Source organism: Diabrotica virgifera, chromosome 5, assembly GCF_917563875.1.
Source record: "Diabrotica virgifera virgifera chromosome 5, PGI_DIABVI_V3a".
Classification (NCBI taxonomy): Eukaryota; Metazoa; Arthropoda; class Insecta; order Coleoptera; family Chrysomelidae; genus Diabrotica; species Diabrotica virgifera.
Window position 1 is genome coordinate 14,220,525 of NC_065447.1, and position 23,739 is coordinate 14,244,263.

At 34.3% G+C, this 23,739-nt stretch overlaps 1 protein-coding gene across 1 annotated transcript in view; it reads right to left on the minus strand.

Annotated features, from left to right (window-relative positions):
• The window catches only part of LOC114326926 (protein sidekick), a 1,222,968-nt gene that overhangs the window by 34,915 nt on the left and 1,164,314 nt on the right, over positions 1-23,739 (minus strand). Inside the window, exons 13-18 of the mRNA XM_050652287.1 lie at positions 7,957-8,135; positions 3,865-3,988; positions 3,479-3,808; positions 2,665-3,326; positions 2,376-2,604; positions 2,014-2,316 (exon numbers count right to left, since the gene is read on the minus strand). Coding sequence (XP_050508244.1) covers positions 2,014-2,316; positions 2,376-2,604; positions 2,665-3,326; positions 3,479-3,808; positions 3,865-3,988; positions 7,957-8,135 — 1,827 coding nt within the window. The remainder of the gene's footprint in view (positions 1-2,013; positions 2,317-2,375; positions 2,605-2,664; positions 3,327-3,478; positions 3,809-3,864; positions 3,989-7,956; positions 8,136-23,739) is intronic.

Below are 23,739 nucleotides of genomic sequence, written 5' to 3' on the forward strand. Positions count from 1 at the left end.
TACAAAATTCCGCTACAATGTTTTGTTTTAAACCCGCCTAATAAATATTTATTCCTTGTATTTTGTGTTGGTAATATCATTCATTAAAATATCCAAAGCCCGCCCTGTTAGAAATATTACTAATTATTTCACAACGATCCTACAACGAATAATTTTAAATTTAATACGTTGCATTGTATTTGCATTTGTATTGTAGTTGCATAGAAGCCAAGAATAAAGTTGAAAGTTGCCAAGTTAGACCCAAAAGAGTAATCTCACATGAATGTCACCCCGTTTGGTGCCCGTAAGTACAGATATATGTCCAGTAAGTACCCAGTAATTAATGAGAGGATTTTTCAAACGGCGTCCAATTTTGTTTAAATAGTAGAAAGGTCCTATAGTCAGTGTAAGTATCCTTTGTTTATTTGGTTATGGTAGTTAGTTTCTTCTAAATCCCTCCCATTCCTCAAAACGATTCCACGACCTGCCATCCAACAATCACTGAGCTGTCGTTCGCAAAAGAAGGCTTGAGTGTCTGTTCGTTCTTCTTTATCCCCATTTCGACCCCAATATCTATGTAGTTAATTTTATCCCTGACCCCATCTGAGCAGACATTTAAAACGCTTCAATATCCACGGCCATGAAAGTTAGTCAAACGTTTAAAAATGAGCGACGTAGCCTCTGGCGAAATATCTGTGTCTCTCATATATCTGTGTCTCTCATATATGAGCGACGTGGCACGCAATGTGTTAATCAATGCGTTTTGCCGGTTATGACCTATGAAACCCTAACATTAACATCGCATCTGCTAGGAAGCTAAGATTTGCGCAACGTAAGATGGAAAGGTCAATGATTGGTGTGTCATTGCGGGACCATATAACAAACGAAGAACAAGAGTCAAGAATCGAGAACAAGAGTCACATATGTTGAATGTCAGGTGTCTAAACTTCAATGGAACTGGGCCGGTCATGTGGCCTGTCTGACAGATGGGAGATGGACAAAGAGGTTGCTCGAGTGCAGACCAAGAGCCGATAAAAGAAGTAGAGGAAGACCATCCACGCGTTGGACGGACGATATAAAAAGAATGACCACAAATTGGATTCAAAGTGCCCAGGACAGAAGACAGTGGACGGAAATAGGGGAGGCCTATATCCAGCATTGGATGCAAAGGGCTGATTGGTGATGATGATGGTCGGGTAATGTGTAAGGTGTCAAAAGCATACTTATACACAAATTTTTAATCATATAAATATTTTCCCACGAAATTATTTTGTTAATAGTCATCACTTTTCAATGAGTAACCTAACCTAATATTTTCAAAAAATACCGCTCGTGTTCTAACTATAATTCCCCATACATCGATGCAGCAATCATCGCTAATATAGCAACTAATTTTTTAAAGAAGTGCCAAGAAATATCCCGTTATGCCATTGTAATATCGGTATTTTTCCCCTGTAAAGATTTGTTTATAAAAATATACATATTTTGAATTTAAATTCATTTTTCCCTGAGCAGTATGTAGTGGAAGTTCGATTAGTGTCTTCGAGACCCCTGTCCAAAGTTAAGATATTTTTGATACTTTTCGTATTTCTTAATATTTTTATCTTTTGTTTTTTTCGCGTGTTTTTACTTTGTTTTTCTTTTCATTGAATTAGGGTACAACGTAGGCCTAAGTGAATTTAAAAAAAATGGACTCTCATAAAAAATTGGGACTTTTCGTGAGAAGTAACGTCTGGGAAATTTATTATTTATCTTATGGCTTGTAATTGCCAATGTACAATAATTTATCGAGCGCTTATTTAACTCGTTCAGTGTCCACGACGCACGACTGTCGTCACGAGGGTTTCGTCAAGGGTGTCCACGACGCACGAGTGTCGACGGTAGTACGATATTACTAAATGAACCATTAAAGTACGTGGTACCAGCCAAGTGGCGTTTGTTCAAGATGAGCACGAAACGTGTTAAAGACCTTAGTTCAGAAAATAGTTGGAGATGGAGACATAATATGAACAAGCACTGTATTTTTGTACTTACCATCTTCGTATGTTCTGACTCGAACTGCAGGTGCACTGGGCTCACCATCTCCCAACCTCGTGTACCCTAGAACTTGAATGTGATATACCACAAATTTCTTCAGTTCGGTCAATGTGGTAGTGAACGTCGAATTGCTCGCTATTTGTTTGTGATGTACTGGAGCCTTATTTTCGGCAGCATAAAACACTTTGAAACCTTCTATAAGACCATTTTGGTGTTCCTTCGGAACGTCACCCCATCTTACCACTATGGTTGTTGAAGATGTCGCATTAGCTTCTACGTTCATGGGACCAAAAGAAGGAACTATAAAGAGAAAATAGATTTTAGTACCACAAGTATCATTTAAACTATGAATTACCTACCATCTTCCCTGGTTCTCTCAAGAGCTGTAGGTCCTGATGGTGAACACCCTACGTCATTGCAAGCTTGCATCTTCACTTCATACAAAGCATACTCCTCCAATCCGATAATTACATGTGAATTTGCTGTATGGTCTTCGATGTTGGAACTGTGAGCAAATCCAGTACGGATTTCTGTATATGTAATGTTGTAACCTCTTGGATTTCCAAACCATTCTATTTGCTGTAGAGGCTGCAAATTAAAACAAAATGTTAGCCAAACGACCTTTACAACAAACGCAAAAATACTTACGATCCATCGAACTCTCAATTCTGTGGCACTCATAGCTCTAACTGTGACATTCCTCGGAGGAAATGCTGGTGGAGCCTGAATAGTTTGAAATTCCTTAGTAGACTCACTTGGTACGGAAGCACCGACAACATTATTAGCGATCAGTCTTAATTTATAAACTGTAAAAGGTACAAGACCAGTTACAGCGATGGTAGTAGCATCCGGATCAGAAATTTCGTAGACAACAAACCAAGAAGTATTCCTTGAAGTTTGGGCTTCTACGGTCCATTTCGTGATTGAAGAATTCCCATCGAAACCTGGAGTAAACTGTAAAACTACAGAAAATGCTTCGATGTTGGACAAAGCTAGCTTGGAAGGTGGATGAGGCAGCACAGGCTCCACACCAGACTGAATGATCGCTATCTTAGATGGACCTGGTCCAACGGCCGTCCAAGCGGTTACTTCGAAACGATAATGTGTAGTCGCTTGGAGGTCATTGACCTTTATGCTCAAAGTGTCAGCTGTCAAATTTTTGACACGAATTGTGCTAGGTTCGTCTTTTATTTGGTATGTTAGCTGGTAACCTTTTAGAATGCCGTTGATCTTTTTAGGGGGTTTCCACAGCACTTTGACGGCTCTGTCGCTGATCTCGTCGAATTGTAAGTTGGAAACTTCATTTGGAACTGAAAAGAATATACAATAAACAACATTTACTCATATATTAGCAAATTACTAGTTCTTTGTTTGCAATATCCGCTAAAATAATGTTACCACACTTTAGAGCGATCATAGTACACTGAATTTTTATGCAAGAAAAAAAATGTGGTAACCTTACCGTCCTCTTTGGTTTTTACGTGATGCATCTCGCTCATCTGTCCATCACCAGGATCAGTGAAACAAAGCACAGTGATATTGTAAGCTTTGAACTTTTCGAGGTGAGTCATCACAGCTGTCTGTTCGGCATAAGGATCTAGAAGATTCGGATGTACAGTCATCATGTTTGTTTCGATGTTGCCTCTCGTTGGATGCCATTGCCACGACTGGATTTTGTAGCCCTGGTTTATGCCGTTGATCTTTTGTGGATCCGGAGGTGTCCACCATATTTGTATAGACGTCGAATTCAAAGGTTTGACTTTCTTTATTATAGGGGGCGCTTCAGGTACTCCTACAACGAATTACATTGAAAACGAAATTAATCGATTGTTTTAAAAATTATTTTACCTTCTTTGGTTTTGATTTTGGCTCCGTCTGTGAACACTCCAACTCCTTTGTTGTTGTAAGCTGCGATTTGTACTACGTAGTCTTTCCAGGTTATTAAATCAGTTATGAGATAGTTTCGCTGGGCCTATAATACATAACAAAGTATGGATTAATTATAAAAGTTGTTTTTTTAAGTACTAATTAATAATAAAATTTGCTAAACTAAATTTTCTCTCAATTTGGATTCAAAATAGTGGAGGTATATTAGAAGCACTTTTTGGCATAATGTTGTTGGTTCAAATTGTTATGATCAACAGAAGATCTTCATTTGCTTCATTGGTTACCAAAAAGCATTTGACAATGTAGGGCATCAATGTTAAAATAAATTGGGCTCACATTGGGATTAGAAATATGCGGAGACACGGTTGCATTCTCTCCCCATTGTTGGTTATCATTTATGTAGAAAAGATATTTCAGCTTACACAACACAATGAAAGAGGTATCAAAATCCTTGGTATTACTATTAATAAATAATATTATTATTACAAAGCAAAAAGACAACAAAGATAAAAAAAAAAGAATGTGTGTGTACTTTGTACGCACGTAAGAAGTTATACTTCTATTATATGATTTCTTAAAAATAAATATACTTTAAACAGTTTGTTTTAATTTTTTTAAACACCCAACTAATTTTGTGCTTACCGCTTTCAAAAAAATTTAAAAAAAGTATAGGATTGCTCCGGACTGTGTCTGTATCGGTTCGGACGTACCTAATGACAATTCACGGTAACAAACAGACAAGTATATATAATAAATATACAATAAAATGTTTTAATAATACTCATCTTACTCCTGAGGAAGACAAATCCAAAGATACAAAAATTATAATAAATATATTTACTAAAAACACTAATATATTCTTTTCACACCTTTTCTTGCACTGATATATTTATACATAACTTGAAAGATTCAGCAACTAAACGCCATACTGTCTGTGTGTGCATGCGCGCAGTATTATGAAATTTTACTTTCAATCGCGCCTAAAGAAGTATAACTTCAAAAATAAAACAAAAAATATCGTCGACTAAAAAAAGTGGATGTACGATATGATTTTCAGAAAGTGAAGAATTAGAAAAAAAGCATGACATATTTAAGAAAGTTCGTGAAGAAAATTACTCCGATCTGTGTGCCAGGATATTTAGGAAAGGGGGAAAATTAACTGATCCATGTTCATGTTCCACCCTTCCTGGAATTCAATCGTCATTGAAATGGTCTTCAGTACTAGTAGAGATCATGATACTATGACAGGAAGATATGCACACTTGCAATTCTAAATTCAATCGACTGGCGCATGACGTCACTGCGAGACTAAACCAGGGAACTTGTTTGTATCTTATTTTGACGATGAATCATATGGCAACGCTGTTTCATTACTATAAATGAATAACTTGAAACTTGAACTGTTAACGGTGAGTGGCCCTTGATGCCATATGTTGCACTAAGAATTCATAACTAGTTACTTTATGTGAATACGTGCTTTGAAAATGCATAATTAATTTGTAAAATTAATTATAGAAATACATGAATCTACGATTTTATTGTGTACATTACAAACAAAATAAATAAAGCTATAAGACAAATTAAATATTATACAAAGCCGGTAAAACGTAAATAATTTGAAAAATAAACGAAAAGCGTGTCATACTTCAGACTTTATGAATATTATTTATTATTATTTATTTATTTATGATATTATTTGACAATTTTTATGATTTTTCTCTTGCGAATATTATAATTATCTTTAATATTTTTATTTAGCATCCTTATTTTAAAATACATTTTACATCTAAAAAAAAAGTAATTTTACGTCGTCACTGAGATTTACTTGTTTTGCTTCTTTTAATAAGTTTTTCAGATAATGTTTACTAATTTTTAATGTACTTCGATTATAAGTACGAAAACTATGTTCCAGTTCACTACATTTGGTTACAAATTCCAGGGTTGGTTTTAGTAAAGTACCCTCAGAAACGTGGTTTACCCAAGTAAAAGATTTATCGTTAGCATCCGGAATCCCTTCGTCTTAACGTTCCTACAGCTGGAAGGGGGTAGCCTCTTTTTCTTAATAAACGATAGGACCTTGCCCCTGCAGCGTGCACAGAAATTGCTGAAGCAATATCTTCAATTTACCACTTAATTTTATTTTAGTTTTTAATTTTTTTAACTGCCCTTTAGTAAAAATTCTTTCTGTACTTTTTTCCTCCTTATCTCCACTAAGAAGTTCCTTCAATTTTTTATTTTCAGTTTGCAAATTCTTTATTTGTTCCATGGCTTTTTGACTATGTCGTTTTCACTTAAATTAAATAATTTTTAAGTAGATCATAACAAATATGTATTATGTAAATTTGTAGATTTTAAAAATAGGTTTTTTCTCTTACATTACAGTTTGAGTAGCGATATCCTTAAAGTTTGTGTCGCAAGTTTCTTCTACTGCTTGTTTTGCAATCTGATCTAACACATTTGACATTTCAGGTTGATTTCAGGTTGTAGTTCATTTGTGTTTTCTCTGTAATAAAGGTTAAATATATAAAGAACACATTTTATTATCATATTCGTAGTAAAAAATATATTCAAAATGACTTACTTATGGAGCTATCAAAAATAAAGTGTTACTTCCAATTCAGAGTTTTATTAAAATGGCCATTAGTATCTATAGAAACATTTTGTCTCTCGTTAAATTGTGTATAAAATCAAAATACTTACATGTTTTTTAATACATTTCTTATCTCTATTCTTCTTTTGCGTGTATTTTCAATCGATTTTTTAGCACTTGGGGTCTTTATTAAATGAAGAGAAGGTATTGCATCATTTCTTAACTTCCACTTGTTGTCAGGTAATCTCAATAGTTTTTCTTTTAAACAATAGTCAGCTTCTATAAATGTTTTGAGCATAATATTTTCGCGGTATCTACCTACATTAAATTTGTCTCGCTGAAAACACTTGGAGACCCACACTTTACGTATGTGTTTGTCTCTAGGAAAAACACGAAAAAACGACACTTTGAAAAAGTTTTACTTTTTTTATTGTTATTGTTTAAACAACCAACCACTGCACAATACATGGTAAACAAAAATTAGTCTTCTTTATAAAGTAGGTACAGATAGCCGAGGGCAACTTGCGTTCGATAAACAATTTAGGTGATATTAACACAGTTAACTGAACGTTTTCACCACAAAATTTATATAACTATATAATATAAAAGTTTTTTTCTACATAAACGAAGAAACAAAAATCTCATTCAATACGTTTTGAAGCAACACGTGAGAGATAACTATTGTATTAACACGACAGAATTCAACTTGGCGCCAGGAAAGTTGTCTCTGGTTTACGTCACAGTGAGCGATAGGGATGCAAGACCATCATGCGCGTTGATTTATCTTCTTGTCATAGTATCATGAGTAGAGATAGTCTTAGGACCTTATTAAAAAGGTATCTAGAGTTCTGGACCAGTAGTGAAGGTATTTGACCTCCAGTTTGACCGGTTAGTTGTCAAGTGGCTTTCTAATCTCTCATAGCCACATTATTAATTATACTAGATGTTTGAAACGCTCACTTATATCTACGAGGATTATTAGATAATCCACGGTATCGCCCTCTTGAATTGTGAAAGAGAAATTAACATAAGGGATTTGGACTCTAAGCGGATATTAATATATGCACAGATAGTTAAGTAGCTACGGACCTGTCAAGAGCTATAATGTGGTTGCTAGGCTAGAGTGGGTATGCCGAGAACTTAGGTGTCACACTTGTATGGGTATGTACCTATACCTCACCCATGCCAGATCCCATCCGGGGAAAGTATACCTCATTAAGCATATGGCAACAGTGCTCATAGAGCTGAAGTACTGCTTCCATTCGCTTTTAATCGGGCAAAATCCAACATTCTTACTTAACATAAAATAATTTACTTTTCAAGTGATTGGAATTAAATTTTAAAGAAACTGTTTGAGTTCCACTGATTATCGCTTAATTACATATCGGTCATCTAATATGGTTTTGACTACCTACATCAACTATTTATCTAAGATGTATAATCTTTCCAAAATTCCCACTTACCTCGTTCGTAATATTCCTGATAGTCCAAGGACTTTCCTTGTACCCGTACAGCCTATACCGTATGATATATCCAAGAATTTGCCCGTTGCGGTGTTCTTCCAACGGCGGCTGCCACTGGGTTATTATCTCCGAAGAGCTCCTGGCCGACCCCACGAAGCCGACGGGCGGACCGGAAGGAGCTACAAAAGTATCACTGATTGGTAGAGCAATAACAATTAATTTTAGCAACGAATATACACAGAATATACATGGACGATCGACAATGCACAGTCACAAAGATACGAAGCAGAACATAGGTTAGTTAAGAATGTATATGTAATAAGCGAATCAGAGAGCAATTAAAATATTGTATGTATTAATGTACAGCAATGAAAAAGAACGCGATCCTCTCTCTTCAGTGCTAAGCCCCCAGAAGAAGTGTAGTGGTCATCATGATGTCGTCTCCAAAGATCTCTATATCTAGTCAATTCTTTTAACTCATGCATATATTCCTGTAATTTTATTCATCCATCTTGTTGGAGATCTTCCTCGTCATTTTTGGCCTTCTACTCTTCTACCTTTCCTTGGGTAATAAGTATTTCCATATTTTCTGTGTCTGCTCTCATAACATGTCCAAAGTATTTCAATTGTTGGAGATGGACTTTGCTGGAGAGCGGTTTGTTGACCTTTAGCTCATTTCAAATTGAATTATTTGTTCTGTGGTCGGTCCACGGAATTCATAACATTCTTCTCAAACTGAGCATTTCTCCAACTGAACTAATTCTAATTATCTTTCTTTTTTACGCATTTTTAGGATCCCCATGTCAGCATTGGGAATATTAACATCGTGAAATTTGGGAGATCTTTCATATTTTGGCCATCTTTCCTACAGCGTCTTTTGCTAGGTAACATCTACGTTTTTATTTCTTCCTGTATACTCCTGTGTATAGTAGTACCCAGCTATAAGTATGAGCTCACAACCTCAAACCGGTCAATCGTAGTTATTTGTAGATTGTTGTTATGTAATCTATCCACTATCATGGGTTTTTGTCTTTGAGATGTTTAACTGCATACCAAACATTTGACTTTCGTTTGCAACCAGTCGGATGAGATCAATTAATTCTTGACTATTTTTAAGAAACAAAAAAAACGCAGATTGCTTATTTTTCGATCATTTATTGAGCGCTCTTCTCATATGCTTTCCATATATGTTAAATAATTGTGGAGACAGTATACATCCTTGTCTGGCACCTTTTTCTGGATGGAATTCGTTTGAGAATGTGTCAACGACTTTAACTGTTCTAATAGTGTGTTTGTATAGGTAGTTCAGTCATAAGCAAAATTAAGAGAGATTCGTTTCGTCAATGCACATGATTTAAATTTTATATCTTTTCAAAAGATTTATTTACCCAAATTGATTTTTCTCCTATTTTCATACGATACACCTTTTTTCCAGAAAAATAAATCTTGTGTTTAAAATTGATGCTTTGTTATCTTATTGCACAGTTTTCGATCATTCGATCAACTTATTCTTTCTTAATTACGTACTGAATACGTAAACAAGTGATGACTAACCTAACTTCAACTTCTCATTTTTTAAGTGAATACATAAAGAATTAAAAAATGGCTTCTCATGCACTGGACATTGTGTACATAGATGCAATACAAATATTATCATTTCATCCTTTTGGTTAAACATTTATAAATTTATTTAAATGTATTTTTTACATAGCTGTGGAAATGCATATAAAAAATGTAAAATAATACGGACAGGCGTTTTTATACATGAGCAAAACGTACAAACAAACTGGGAATAGAAATAAAATTTCACAAATAAAGTGTGTATAAATAAATAAGGAATAGTATCATGTGGCGATGCGGTATTTGTCAACAGCCAAGAAATTAATTGAATACAACAAACCAGTCCATCTGTTTCATCGATTTAAAAAAGGCCTTCGACAGAGTATAACTATCAAATTCGGCACATAACGGACATGTACTATAAACAACAATGAAGTAAGGCAAACCACCCTTAATTAGCTACACTAATATCAAAACATGTTTTTATATTGAAAAGGCGAATGATCGAATTACGGAAGCAATTCTCACATCCTACCACGAGAACTTCCTAATAAAAACTAAGATTAATAACCAACAAACGCCTTGGTGAAGAAGAAAGCTGGAAAACCTAAGAAAAGAAGCCTATCCTAGAATCTAGAGCCTATTAAATGAAGCCAAATATTTGGAGAACTGGGAAACGTACAAAATTCTTATGGAATACAACAAAGAAATAAGAAGAGCGAAAAGAGAATCTTAGAGGAGGTTCTGCTAGAGTATTTCAGATATACGGATAATTGAGGAAACATCGAGGAAAACAAGTTACAAAAAAGCAAGAAGATGAGATCAGAAACACGTGTAGAATAGAATCAAATGCACTGTGCGAGAAAATGAATCAATATACTCATATAAATGTCGGACAAAAATAGACAGATCGCTACACATGAAATCGCATGAAATCAAAGGAACGAATGAAACATATTACCGTTCATAGTCCGTTGATAGTAATAATTTCAATTATTGAGAGCAAAAATACTTGTATTTGAAAAGCTTAGTACCAATCAAAATCAAAACAGAAAAGAAGTAAGATAGGAACTAAACTGTCCAGGTTAAAACCTAATTCATCTTACGACGGAGGCGTGGACGACACAAAGCATCGGCTAGTTTATCGTAGAACGGAACGGGGCGACACCGGGAACGTGCGCCGTCTAATGTACACTTTCCAACAATGGACGAGCGAAAATTCTCTTCCAGCAAAAAATGGAATCATGTAGTAAACGTATAGATATTTCAAGGATTGGAATGCTTTTTTAATCTGGAATATCGTCGGAATAAAGATATTGAGCAAGCAGAAGGATATATTGAAAAATTAAATGTTTTTTGTCGAAAAAAACTTGACTGAGCCACGTAGTTATCCAACAATCTCGTAAAACAATCCGATCCTTGTGAAAATTCGCGGGAAAAGGTCTCGTTTGTAGTGGAATCAATTAAAAGGGTCCGCCGAATAACGTTGTAAGCGCCACATTGTTTGTTTTTGAGAAGTCGAAGAAAAAGTTTAACATTGTGATAATGGTGAGTTTATACATTTTAAGGGTGAGTAATACAGTTTGTAATTTGTATTTACAAACTCTATTGCTAACCCTTAAAATGTATAAGTTTGCCATTGTTATAATTTTAAAACTTTTTTTTTCTATTTCTGAAAAACAAGTGATGTGGCTCTTACAACGTTATTCGGCGGATCCATTCAATTATCAAAAAGAAAGAAAAGAAAAAAAATGAAAAAAGATGAAATGAATTCACATTTTTTGAGATAATTAATGCTACAAAGTGTCCCAAAAGTGAATTTATACAATATTTTTACTCATACGTGCGTTAGTGTGAAATAGATCATAATTATTTTGTTCGTTTAAACGATTTTCTATGTGAATTAGGAACTACTCGATAGTAAAATTAACGTGAGTTGCATCTTTTATTAAAAAAATACAAAGTACTTAAAAATATGGTTTGATTGATAAATAGTGCGAAAATTGTAAGTTTTTACAAAAGTTTCACACAAACTTTTGTTTCATAGACTACTGGTAACTCGCTTAGACTAAGCAAAAGAAGCTCTGAACGAAAGATAGAAACAAATAAAAGCAAGTATCTTCAAAAGTGAAAAACTCCGTGGTTCTGTACAGTGGTGAAGGAAAAATGTAAGCAAAAGAAAAAAGCTTACCTGAAGTACATGGGAAACCATACACAAGAAACGTACGAAGATTACAAAAGAATAAAAATTTCATTTCTTTCATTTCATCTCTTCATATACACTTGTAAGAAAAATTAAATACGCGCAGTGGGAACGCTTGTCAAAAAACTGAGCACGATTTCTATGGTTTACAAAAAGAAATATGGCGCTTTAGGTCAAAGAGCAGAGGTGAAAGAATTAATAGACCCAAAACTCATCGAAAAGGATGCATGGATTGGCCATCTAAAGAAGTTATCTGCAGAAGAACAACAAATGACGTAGGAACCAGAAACATTGGACATTACCATAAACGAAGTTCACATAAGCAAGCATGAAGTACAAAAAACATTTGAAAAACTAAAGAACAGAAAATCTGCAGATAAAGAAGGGATATGAAATGAATTGTTGAAATATGGTGGAGCGGCAATGACGAATCAACCGACAACATTAATCAACGTTTTTACATTAATTTAACGTCATTTTAAAGGGTTATTTCAAAATTTTAAATTATGAGTTATACAAGTTGGGAGACTTTGTATATACATTGCTCATAAACAAAAGTAATAAGACAAAAATATATAAATATGCATATGCGAATAAATGCAGTCGTGCTACGAACTTTCTTCACAAATACATCTGCAAATGTAAGAGAGCACTTTCTCCAAATTTGATATAAATCATGTTAACTAACAAATGGGAACTGTGGATAGTTTTTTCAAAATTGCTTCGTATAATCGAACCACTGAGACAATACCCAAAATCAGACATTTGTTCCTGGTCTCCTGCGAGACAAACGTCTCATTGCTGCGTGGTAGGAGCCGCTACCCTCCACATCCCACGAGGGGATTCAAGATTCACCATTGGCCCAATGGAGAATATAAAATTCTTAATTGTAAATCAAAAAATGCGCAATAACTACCTCTTAAAACCTACCACATTTCATTTGCATATCTCCACCGGTTTAGAGCAATAAATAAATCGTCATTTTGTAACAAAAATTTCAACATCCCGTATCTCGGAAACGAAGCATTGCGGTCATAAGTTTATAAAGCAAACTGTCATTATTTTTTATACAGAATTACCCCTTAAAGTTTATCGTACTTATTGAAACATCCTGTATTGATGAAGACCATGACTAATTGTTACAGTATCTAATTTTTTTATTATCCAAAATAAGCGAATGAATCAAAAAGCGGAATGTTAAGAAAACCTGAGACTATAGTTAAGACTATAACATAGTAAAAAATATCTTAAATCGGATAACCGGTTTAGGAAATTCGAGACATCAAAAATGACCCACTTTAAGGTGGTGCGTTAATTTCTTGGATTAGTGTATTTTCCATAAGACATGTACGGTGTTAATATTGTATTTTCGCTTGCATTGTATCTTCTTGCGTTTAACCCGATACAATGATTTACGTCAAAGTTTGGTAAAACGTGCTCCGCAAAATCGCAATTTTTTGTGAAGAGAGTCTGTTGACACACTGCAAAAGTGAAACAAAACAATTGTCATGCAATACATAAATAATATTCAACGGAAAATCCCACCTTTAAACAGAAATGTATATGAGCTGCCTGTACGGTTGAAAAAAAACATCAAAACAATTTACTGTTGCACTGAAGCATGATCATGAATAAATGATTTTAACCGAAAATGACAGCTTTTCAAATTTTAGTTTCAATTTTAATCCTTATTATGTCTGTCCAAGAGTTGGCTAAAATATACCACGTTTACTGTAAATACCAGGGTGGTTTGATATTATAAATCTAAGGAAAAAATGCACGATTTTTTGTTATTTTTCTTAATAGGTAGTCTTAATTTCGCTCAATACACTTGAGAAAATGGTTTTCAACTATTTTAGCCCATCTTTTAAGTAATTTTGTTCTCTCTCTTGTCGTTTCTCCATTACTGAGGATCGTGATTTTTTCCAATATTCATAACATTTTTTTGTCCATTGGTCTCTATCTTCAGCTGCTGTAAGAGCTTCGCAGAATGAGTTTCCAGCTAAATTCTTAATTTGGTCGGACCATCTAGTTGGTGATCGTCCTCTTGATCTTCTCCCCGGGACGTTTCCAGAAATAATCTCTCCAAACTACCGTGACCTCTGCGAACCACGTGACTGAAGAATTGAAGAATTGGTTGCAGACATATTGTGGACAGCCTTTTTTTTAATCTCGAGTTGGTTTAGAATGTAAACGTTTGTCCTATGAGCTGTTCAAGGTATGTGCAGTATTCTTCTCCAGCACCACATCTCAAAGCATAAAGGGTACCCCCCGTTAAGATAAGCAAAATGCCCTCACTCCCAGAATTCAATTTTTTTTAATTTTTTTACGTTCTGTGCAATTAAAAAATGAGATAACGCGGATTTTTAGCTCGCCACCCCCCTTACCCCTCCCCACACAGCCAAAAACGTAGATTTTTAGATTTAATTTTTTTTAATTGGGTTGCAATTCATTTAATAATTTCAAAAAATTCACACGTGTAGCTGAGGCTTTTACAAAACATGTCCATTTTTTATGGACCCTTAGGCCGAGTGTACACAACCTCAAATTTTTTTTAACTTTTTTAAAACCTATAACTTTTTTTTGAAGGGGGCTGCAGGTCCAATTTTTTTTACATTTTGTGTATTTTATCAAAAGCTATCTCTCTGATTTTTTTCAGATTTTTCCGTCAGGTGCGCCATCTTGAAAAATCCAGAAAACTGTTTTTTTAGGGGGGTTTTGGGGATTTTCTCCATTTTATAGACTGCAACATAGATCAACTCAAGGTTTTGTTAATAGATTATGTATAATTTGAAATAACTGAGTATATTAGGATGTTCAAAAATTGGGCGAAAACCTTTTAAACCCCCCAAAAACCATGTTTGTTTAAAGTTTTGTAAGGATTTTTGCGGGTCTAATTATATTTTTTGAGGTCGATACAGCCTGAATATTTTTTTTTATTTTTTTACGTTCTATATGATTTTAAAAAATTAGGACTCACCGCAATTTTAGCCCACTTCCCCTATTCCCCCACCCCCACAGCCAAAAATGTCAATTTTTCGATTTTATTTTTTTTTAAATTGGTTTGCAATTAAATTATAAATGTTGTTCTGAAGCTATTTCTTTGTGGCATTTTTCTAATTAACTATTCTAAATGGGAAATAAGCCACAATTTGACTAAAAAATGATTTTATTTTGCATCTGTATTGCGATAGAGAGAATTCGATAATCTGTGACACACTGAAAAAATGGTTTGGGACGATCTATATAAATAAGTCAGATTAAATTAAATTATTAGAAAATTTTTTTACCAAGCAACATTTTTGTTTAATTTATTAATGTTTTTTATTTTGACAACGACGTCCGTGATGGACGTCGAAACGTTAATAAAATCATTTTTTAGTGAAATTGTGGCTTATTTCGCATTTAGAATAGTTAGTAATTATTAAATTATAAATTACAAAAAATTCACACGCACAGCTGAGGCTTTTACAGAACATCTATTTTTATGGACCCGAAGGTCGAGTGTACATTATTATAACCTCATTTTTTTTTTGTTTTTTAATAGGTACGTAAAACTTTTTTGTGTATTTTACAAACCATCTACGTTTGGCTCATAATGCAAATAGTCCACGCTGTATGCTTGTCCCGTTAGGTAAATTATTCAGATTAATTTTTTTGCACAAACTTACTCAAAAACAGGTCCTTATAACAAATCCACAAGGTGCCAGGCAGTACCGCGGTCGGAAAATTGTTTAAACATTTTTTTTACGAATTCAAAAAATCAATTTTTTCACTTAGACAAATTTGTTTTAGATTCTCTGGATCAAGCTGAGCAAAAAAGGTATCTTGTGATTTTTCTATAAAATTGACCATTTTAAAGGCTTAGATTAAAAATTATTATTATGAAAGTCATAAAGTGACCAACTCAATGTTTAAAGCCTAAAGAACAATAGCCTAAAGAAATTTTTGTCATTATTTTATTACTAACTATTATTTTTAATAATTAAAAATGAGCGCTAAGCATGTATTGAAGCGGCCGTCCGCGAGAGATAGATGTACAATATTCATTGGACGTTTTAAAAAAATATCGATTTTAAGTCAAAAATACGTTTTAAAAAAATAAAAAAGGAATTTTAAGGTTATATGTATTGTACACTCGACCTACACGGGTCTATAAAAAATAGATATATGTTTTGTAGAAGCCTCATAAACATTTTAAATTAATTGCAACTTTAAACAAAAAAAAATAGAAAAATTTACGTTTTTGTGGGGGCAGGGGGGGGGGGGGGGTGGGCTAAAAATGCGATTTGTCTTATTTTTTAATCACATATAACGTAAAAAAATGAAAAAAAATATTCAGGCTGTATCGATCTCAAAAAGTATCATTAAGCCCGCAAAAACCCTTACATAACTTAAAAAAAACATGGTTTTTGGGGGGTTTAAAGGTGTTTTGCCCAATTTTTGATAATCCTAAAATACTCATTTATTTCAAATTATATATAATCTATTAACAAAACCTTGAGTTGATCTATGTTGCAGTCTATAAAATGGAGAAAATCCCTAAAAACCCCCTATAAAACAGTTTCCCGGATTTTTCAAGATGACGCACCTGACGGAAAAATCTGAAAAAAATCATAGCTTTTGATAAAATACACAAAATCCAAAAAAAAAATTGAACCTGCAGCCCCCTCCGAAAAAATGTTATAGGTTTTAAAAAAGTTAAAAAAAAATTCAGGTTATGTACACTCGACCTAAGGGTCGATAAAAAATGGACATGTTTTATAAAAGCCTCAGCTATACGTGTGAATTTTTTGAAATTTTTAAATCAATTGCAACCCAACTAAAAAAAATTAAATCTAAAAATCTACGTTTTTGCTGTGGGGGGGAGGGGTGAGGGGGGGTGGCGAGCTAAAATCCGCGTTATCTCATTTTTTAATTGCACAGAACGCAAAAAAAGTTCTGAGAGTGAGGGCATTTTGCCTATCTTAACGGGGGGTACACTTTGTTGGCGCTCGCATGCGCGAAGAGTTAATTTTGTTCAAGCTTCTAGAAACGTCAGTCCATTTGGTGGTTGGTGGGCGTTCTCTGCTCCGTAGTGCTTCATGTCTTGGCCTCCACTCGACACTACGTTTTGTTTATTGGTTGTCTTATAATGTGGCGACACGTGTCTTGCCCAGTCCCATTTTTCAAACTTACTATTGCATCATACATACGATCAGTGTCACAGAGTAGGAAACAATTGTTTCCTATTCTGTAACGATGTCATCTGCGAATCTCAAATGACTGAGCTTCTCTCTATTTATCTTATTACCATACTCTTTTAGATCTGCCTTCTTACAAGTACATATATTCTAAAAGCGTCGTGAATAACTTTGGAGAGACGGTGTATCCTATATATTTGATATCTGTCATGTCTCTTTTCTTGTGTAATAAAACAATGACTGCACTGTTCCATTCAGAAGGGGGTTTTCCTTGGTAGATGCATTCGGCAAAACTTTGGCCAAAGCCTGGATAATTTTATTTCCACCTTCTTCTTCTTAAGGTGCCGAGACCGCTTGTCGATCGGTGGCTCTCATGTTGGCCAGCATGTTGACAATCATTTTCTTATTTACAGCCGCACGAAATAGTTCAGTGCTAGTTTTCCCAAAACCATTGGCGTAGGTTTTTAAGGAAGGTGTACGGCGGCCCACACTTCGTTTTCTCATTAGTTTACCTTGCATGACAAGGTGAAGTATGTCATATTTTTCTGGGTGACGCCTTATATGACCAAAGTATTCCAATTTACGCCTTTTAACCCTGTTCACTACTTCACAACTTGTATTCAAACGTTGCGAAGCCCTTTCGTTTGTGACTCTTTCTACCCAACTGATCTTCAGAAAACGGAGTTAGACCCACATCTCAAATGCTTCTAGGTTTTTTAAAAGCGATTCTGTCAGGTATTTCCACCTAGGATGGTGTTATTTCTGGCATTAATTCTGATCCCTGGTTTACGATTTTGGACAGGGGCTCATCTTGCCTTTCGTTTGTGCTTTCATACATTTCGCGTTAAAAGGATTCGACAACCTTGAGAATCTCGGTTCTATCCTTGGTAATGTATCAATAAAAAGTTTTAAACTTTTGTTTTTTGAATTATTTTAGTTATTTCTCTTGTATTATTTTCTCTTATATATTTTCGAATTGATCTGCGGATATCTTTATATAATTTGTTCATTGTTGTGTAGTTCTTCGTCAGCTGCCTCCTTTTACCTACTAGCTCTTTGGTATTTTGGCTTAGATTTTGGTCTGGGTCACCACGATTGGGCAGCGCTCCTTTTTCTTTTCTTTTAGTGCCTTTTGATGTTTCGTTAACGAATTATCCCAAATGTATCCAGACACAACTCAACGGAATCAATAGATATGACGAGCTTTGAAGAGGACTCCAGTTATAAGAAACTGCAAAAAAAATTCGGATGAAAAACATCCGGAATGGTTGGACTAGAATAATGTACAGAGAGAAGTCAAGATTTTAGGAAACAAAAAATTAAAATATGAATCTGCACATCGTCTGAAGTTATCTCATCGTCCATAGACGATAACACAAGTTTTGTGTGTAGAGTTAATGGATTTTGACAAGAGCTATGACCTTGTAAATAATCCGTAAACTTGTGTACTGCATTGGCATGACTCATAGCCATAGCTCTTGTCACAATCCATTACCTCTAGTGTAATTGGGGATCATGATCCCACATCAGTTTTTGATGTTGCAGAATACCAGTTTTCCTTTCATGCTAGAAGAAGACATAAAATTCCAAGACTCGTATTGGAATATCAATAAAAATCTTATGCTGTGTTGTTTATTAAGCTGACTACAGTTTTCCTCATAACTTTTTTTATTTAAGAGGTTCTAGTTCGGATTCCTTGTCATTCTTCATCTTTATATCAATCATTTATCAATAGCCTTCATCGGAAAACCATTCCAGGATTACAACTTTGTAACATCTTGAGATGTAAGATTTAGCGAACTCTTGGACAACTTTTTTTTACCAAAGATATTAATTATTTTAGATCTTAATTAATAGAACCATAAAACACAATTAACTGTTAGTACATTCAGTTACTCTAAACGCAAAAACAATGTCATCGTATGTCATAATTACCATGTTGCCATATATTTGGGAGTACCAGAACACATACTCCTATTCTGTAACTATAAATCGAAAAGAAATGAGTCAAATCGAATAGAGGTCAGCAAGTCGGATCGGAATTTATATTCTGCAGAAATTGAAATATTCGAAATTGGTCATGACGCTTGCGCATTGGCATCATTATTGTTGTTTTGAGGTGTATTTGTTAAATAATTAGCGATTTTAATCTGTGTTGTTGATAATTGTATGCTTAATTTTATTTACCAATAATTATACAGCATACAGCATCAAGGTTAATAGAAATCATTAAACATTTTAAGAATTGCTACTCTAATTAATTTACTGGTAGAATGTGTAGATTTGAACGTATCCTAATGTGTTTCAAACGAAAAACCAAACATTTTTATTCTTGTGTTGAATTTGTCAAACTTAACCAAAACAAACCAACACTTCTTCTTTTCTGATGAATTTTTCTGATGAATTCTTCGCGCTGCACTAGCCTTTTCAGTAACTTAACGTCACAGAACACTTATTTCTCTTTTCATTGCGGGGTTGCCACCATTTCCTGACCGCGTCAAATAGAAGTTGGCGTTTTCGATTTACACTGATTACGATGTGCCTTACATAATGCTAATCCAAACATGAAAATGACGCGATAGCATTATTTATATAGGGATAGTTGGTCAGCCCAATGGGGCTTTTCATCGATTGTCATTTGTTTCGAGCTTCCGTCATATGTTGTATAATCTGTGTATAATATTAATGTAGACGGATCATACGACAAATGACAGAAGCTCGAAACAAATGACTGTGAATGAAAAGACCTATATGAAAATTTGTTTGATTCAAATTGAGACAGTCACCAGATGTCTCCACAATTTCTGTCAGGGTCGCAACGTCAAAATGCATAGACACCAAGTTGGATACGATCTTATTCATAACACCCCAACTCGCATACATATTAAGAAAAATAAATATATATGGAATAATATATTTAGAAATTGAATTAATGATGTCATGCCATTATACATATAATGTATAGTAGCATGACATCATTAATTTAATTTCTAAATACACTCTTCTAATATATATTTATTTTTCTTAATATCCTAATCGTCGATGCTGGACTGCGCTCCGTATTCTAAGTGAAAAATAAGATTGTTTTGCCTTCGCATTGCAACTGAATACAAATGGTGTACATTTTTATTTTATATTAGTATTACTCCTATCGAGTAACTAGGTCTATTTTCCGTTGGAACTTTACCAAGCTGCAGGCGGGGTTTTTTTTTCTTTTATGGCCTTTGGGAACTGCGCCCATTTAGCCAGCAACACTTCTTGAAATCGACGCCGCACCATACACCAAGAGCATTACGAATCCATCTCCAAATCCATTACAAAAACAATCCAGGGTAAAACTTTTCGCACCTAGATCGTTCAGGGTGACTAACCACATACTAAGTAGGGGGTCCGGACAAATAATCCCCGGACAAAAAATCGCCACAAATTATCCCTGGACAAAAAATTCCCGGACAAAAAATCCCGGACAAATAATCCCCATAAATTTTTTTGGACAAAATATCCCCACAAAAAATCCCGGACAAAAAATCCCCAAGAAATATTTTCTGCCGAATAGTTCTCTAAAAGTTTTCCCGAAATTTTAAAAAATTTCGAATTTCATTTCTATGCTGAAAACTTCAAATTTTACATGACAAAAGAGTGTGAGTTTTTTCAAAAATCGTGGAAGATATGGGGAATGAGCTAAGGTGCCGTTTTCATGACAGGCGATTTTACTGAAGACCGTTCACTTTGCTAACGCGCGTTTTAGGTCATTAAGACGCGCGTTGGCATGTGAACGGTCTCAAGTAAAATGTATGTAGTTGTAATCTCGCGTTAAGCGCCTCTCATGAAAACGGTTCATAAGCTCATTCCCCATATTTTCCACGATTTTTGAAAAAACTCACTCTTTTTTGTCATGCATAATTTAAAGTTTTCAGCTTGGAATTGGAATTCGAAATTTGTTAAAATTTCAGGAAAACTTTTAGAAAACTATTCGACAGCAAATATTTCTTGGGGATTTTTTGTCCGGGATTTTTTGTGGGGATATTTTGTCCAAAAAAATTTGTGGCGATTATTTGTCCGGGATTTTTTGTGAGGATTTTTTGTCCGGGGATTATTTGTCCGGGGATTATTTGTCCGGGGATTTTTTGTCCGGATTTATTTGTCCGGGGATTATTTGTCCTAGCTTCACTAAGTAGGGATACGGGGTATTATTAATTTACACGACTAATTTTATAATCTAAAGTTTCAATTTACACGACTTAACATAATTTAGAAGAATCATAAAGATTGACGGTTTGTTCAAAGCTAGTAAGTTCATCAGATTATATGGGGGATAAACGTTTTCTTGCAATAGTTGCATATTCAACAAATTTCTTTTTGTCACATATTTGTCACATGCAAAAAATATATGATCCAAGTCACTTATTGTATTGCAATTTTCGCACAAATCCGACTGTATTATATTGATTTTATAAAGATGTGCGGGATAACAGGCATGGCCAAATTTTAGTCGAGATAGTAACAATATCGTGTCTTGAAAAATCTAAATTTTTATGCCAATAATCTGTCGGGATTTTCGGATGTAAAAGAGTTGACGGGGGTTGTGAATTGCATAGTGTAGAATTCCTTCCCTTTTGTCTTCACTGCAGCATCCATCTGGCTTCCATATTGTAGAAGCCTCGGAGGTGGCACCAAGGAAATGGACCAATGAGTTTTCAATTTAAAAATCTTTTAGTAATATTTTTAATATTTTTCAATATTATTAATCTTGCTATTAGGATTGAAAACTTTACCTTTCAATAGGAATGTTCACTAATTTTTAAATATAGTTAAATTCAATAGATTACAAGGTATATAAAAACGTAACAATCATGAAACTGTTTAAAAATGTATATTTTTTAAGATAAATGAGTTCATAATGTTGATTTTCTTGGAGGCTAGAAAAACGGTACCCTGCAGCGAGGCTACGGTCTGTGACGTCAGCAGTCGTAACGTCTTTGATCGACGACTAGTTTTGTATACTTATTTACTCAGTGTATTTGAATGTGCGCAGTTTTTTACGTATTTAATTATTAAAAATAAAGCCAAATAAGTGGTGTTTTGTTCCTAGGTGTGTAAATACATCAAAAAACAGTTCTGACAAGATTTTTATTACCGTTCCAGCCAATTTAAAACAGAAAAAGAAATGGTTTGTTGCAGCTAGAACTTAAAATAACTAACTTAAAGAACTAACTTAATAAAATAAACATTATAGAAGTTTTCCAGAGACTTTCGGCCCTTGGTAATAATGTAATTGTTTTTTCTGCATTTACATTTTTCAAAAATACTTATTAGTTTTCTCAGGATTCGAAAAAAATGAATGAATTTGAATAGCATTGGACCAAGATTTTGCACCTACCCCCTTAAAGAGTAAATGAAAAAGTTTCGGGACCTCAAATTTGTATTCCTTAAACTGGGATATTCCTAAAAACGGGATTCTAATAATACATACAGTAAAAGTAAATCTTGAAATAACTACATGTGGATGTAGGTATGACTTTATATTATATTAAAATCATTAAAAATTTAGTGAAACGATTGGTTGAAATGAAAATGTATAATACCCAAGTTCACAAATATTTTTTACCTTGGAACAGTTGTCAACTCGAAATACGAAACAACCGAAATAAGATCTAGAGTTGAAAAGGACATAGCAACATTTAACAACATGAATGAGAAATATTTTCACCCAATGCGACATAATATCTCTCCCACTAAAAATGCGGCTGCTAAAATGTTATTATTTCCGGTCTTGCTATATGGCGCAGAGGCCTGGACAATAATGGAAACATTAATGAAAAAGCTAGAGGCATTCGAGATGTGGGTGTACCCACGTATCCTCAAAATATCCTGGGCGACCCACACCAACGTACAGGTATTGCGTCGAAAGGGAAAACAAAAAGAAATCTCTTTTACAATTAAGAAACGAAATCTTAAATATTTCGGTCATATCATGAGGCATGATAAATATCGTATACTCCAACTGATAACGCAAGGTAAAATAGAGAGCAAACGCGGACCCGGAAGAAAAGACACTCATGACTTAAAAACTTACGCCAATGATTTGGACAAAAATCGATCGAGTTATTCAGAAACGCCTCAAATGAAATTAAAATTGCCATGATGATAGCCAACGTATACAACGGACAAGGCACATGAAGAAGAATAAAAATATTTTTAATACACCTAACCAAGGTAAAGTAATAACCAGCCAATGTATGTATACAATATGCATGCGTACAATGCATGCATACAACTTTCTCTATTTTTTTTTGTGGAGTATTAAGCATTTATTTTTTTAGCTTAAAGAAGACATGGAAAATTATATGGAATATACACTCAGTAAAGCTGTGGTAGATTTATTTTTTTTACAAGATGCCAATAAATCATACACCATTGTTACATCTACACTACAGTCGGTAGTTTATACGAATCGGCTTTCTGAAAACCTTCTTCCATTTTATTTGTTTATTTTTGTAAAACCCAAAATATGTCCTTACAAACAGTCTATCCACTTTAAACTAAACAAATTCACTATAAAACTCCACTTTAACCCTGATAAAACAAGAAGAACATGACCTGAAACGTCAAACAGGTAAACAGTAACACTATGAGAATGGCGCGCGCTTGGGGTATGCAACTAGTGACGTCAGGCCAATAGAGAAGCGTTCTTGAAATTTAAAATAATGCTAGATTTCTAATAAAGATTTTTTATAGAAAGGCTTTTTCAATTTTGTTGAAATTTTGGACAATTATTCCTAGGGTGTTTCTTAATCGTTTTACATGTTTGAAATGACTTTTTAATTTTTTGTGAAC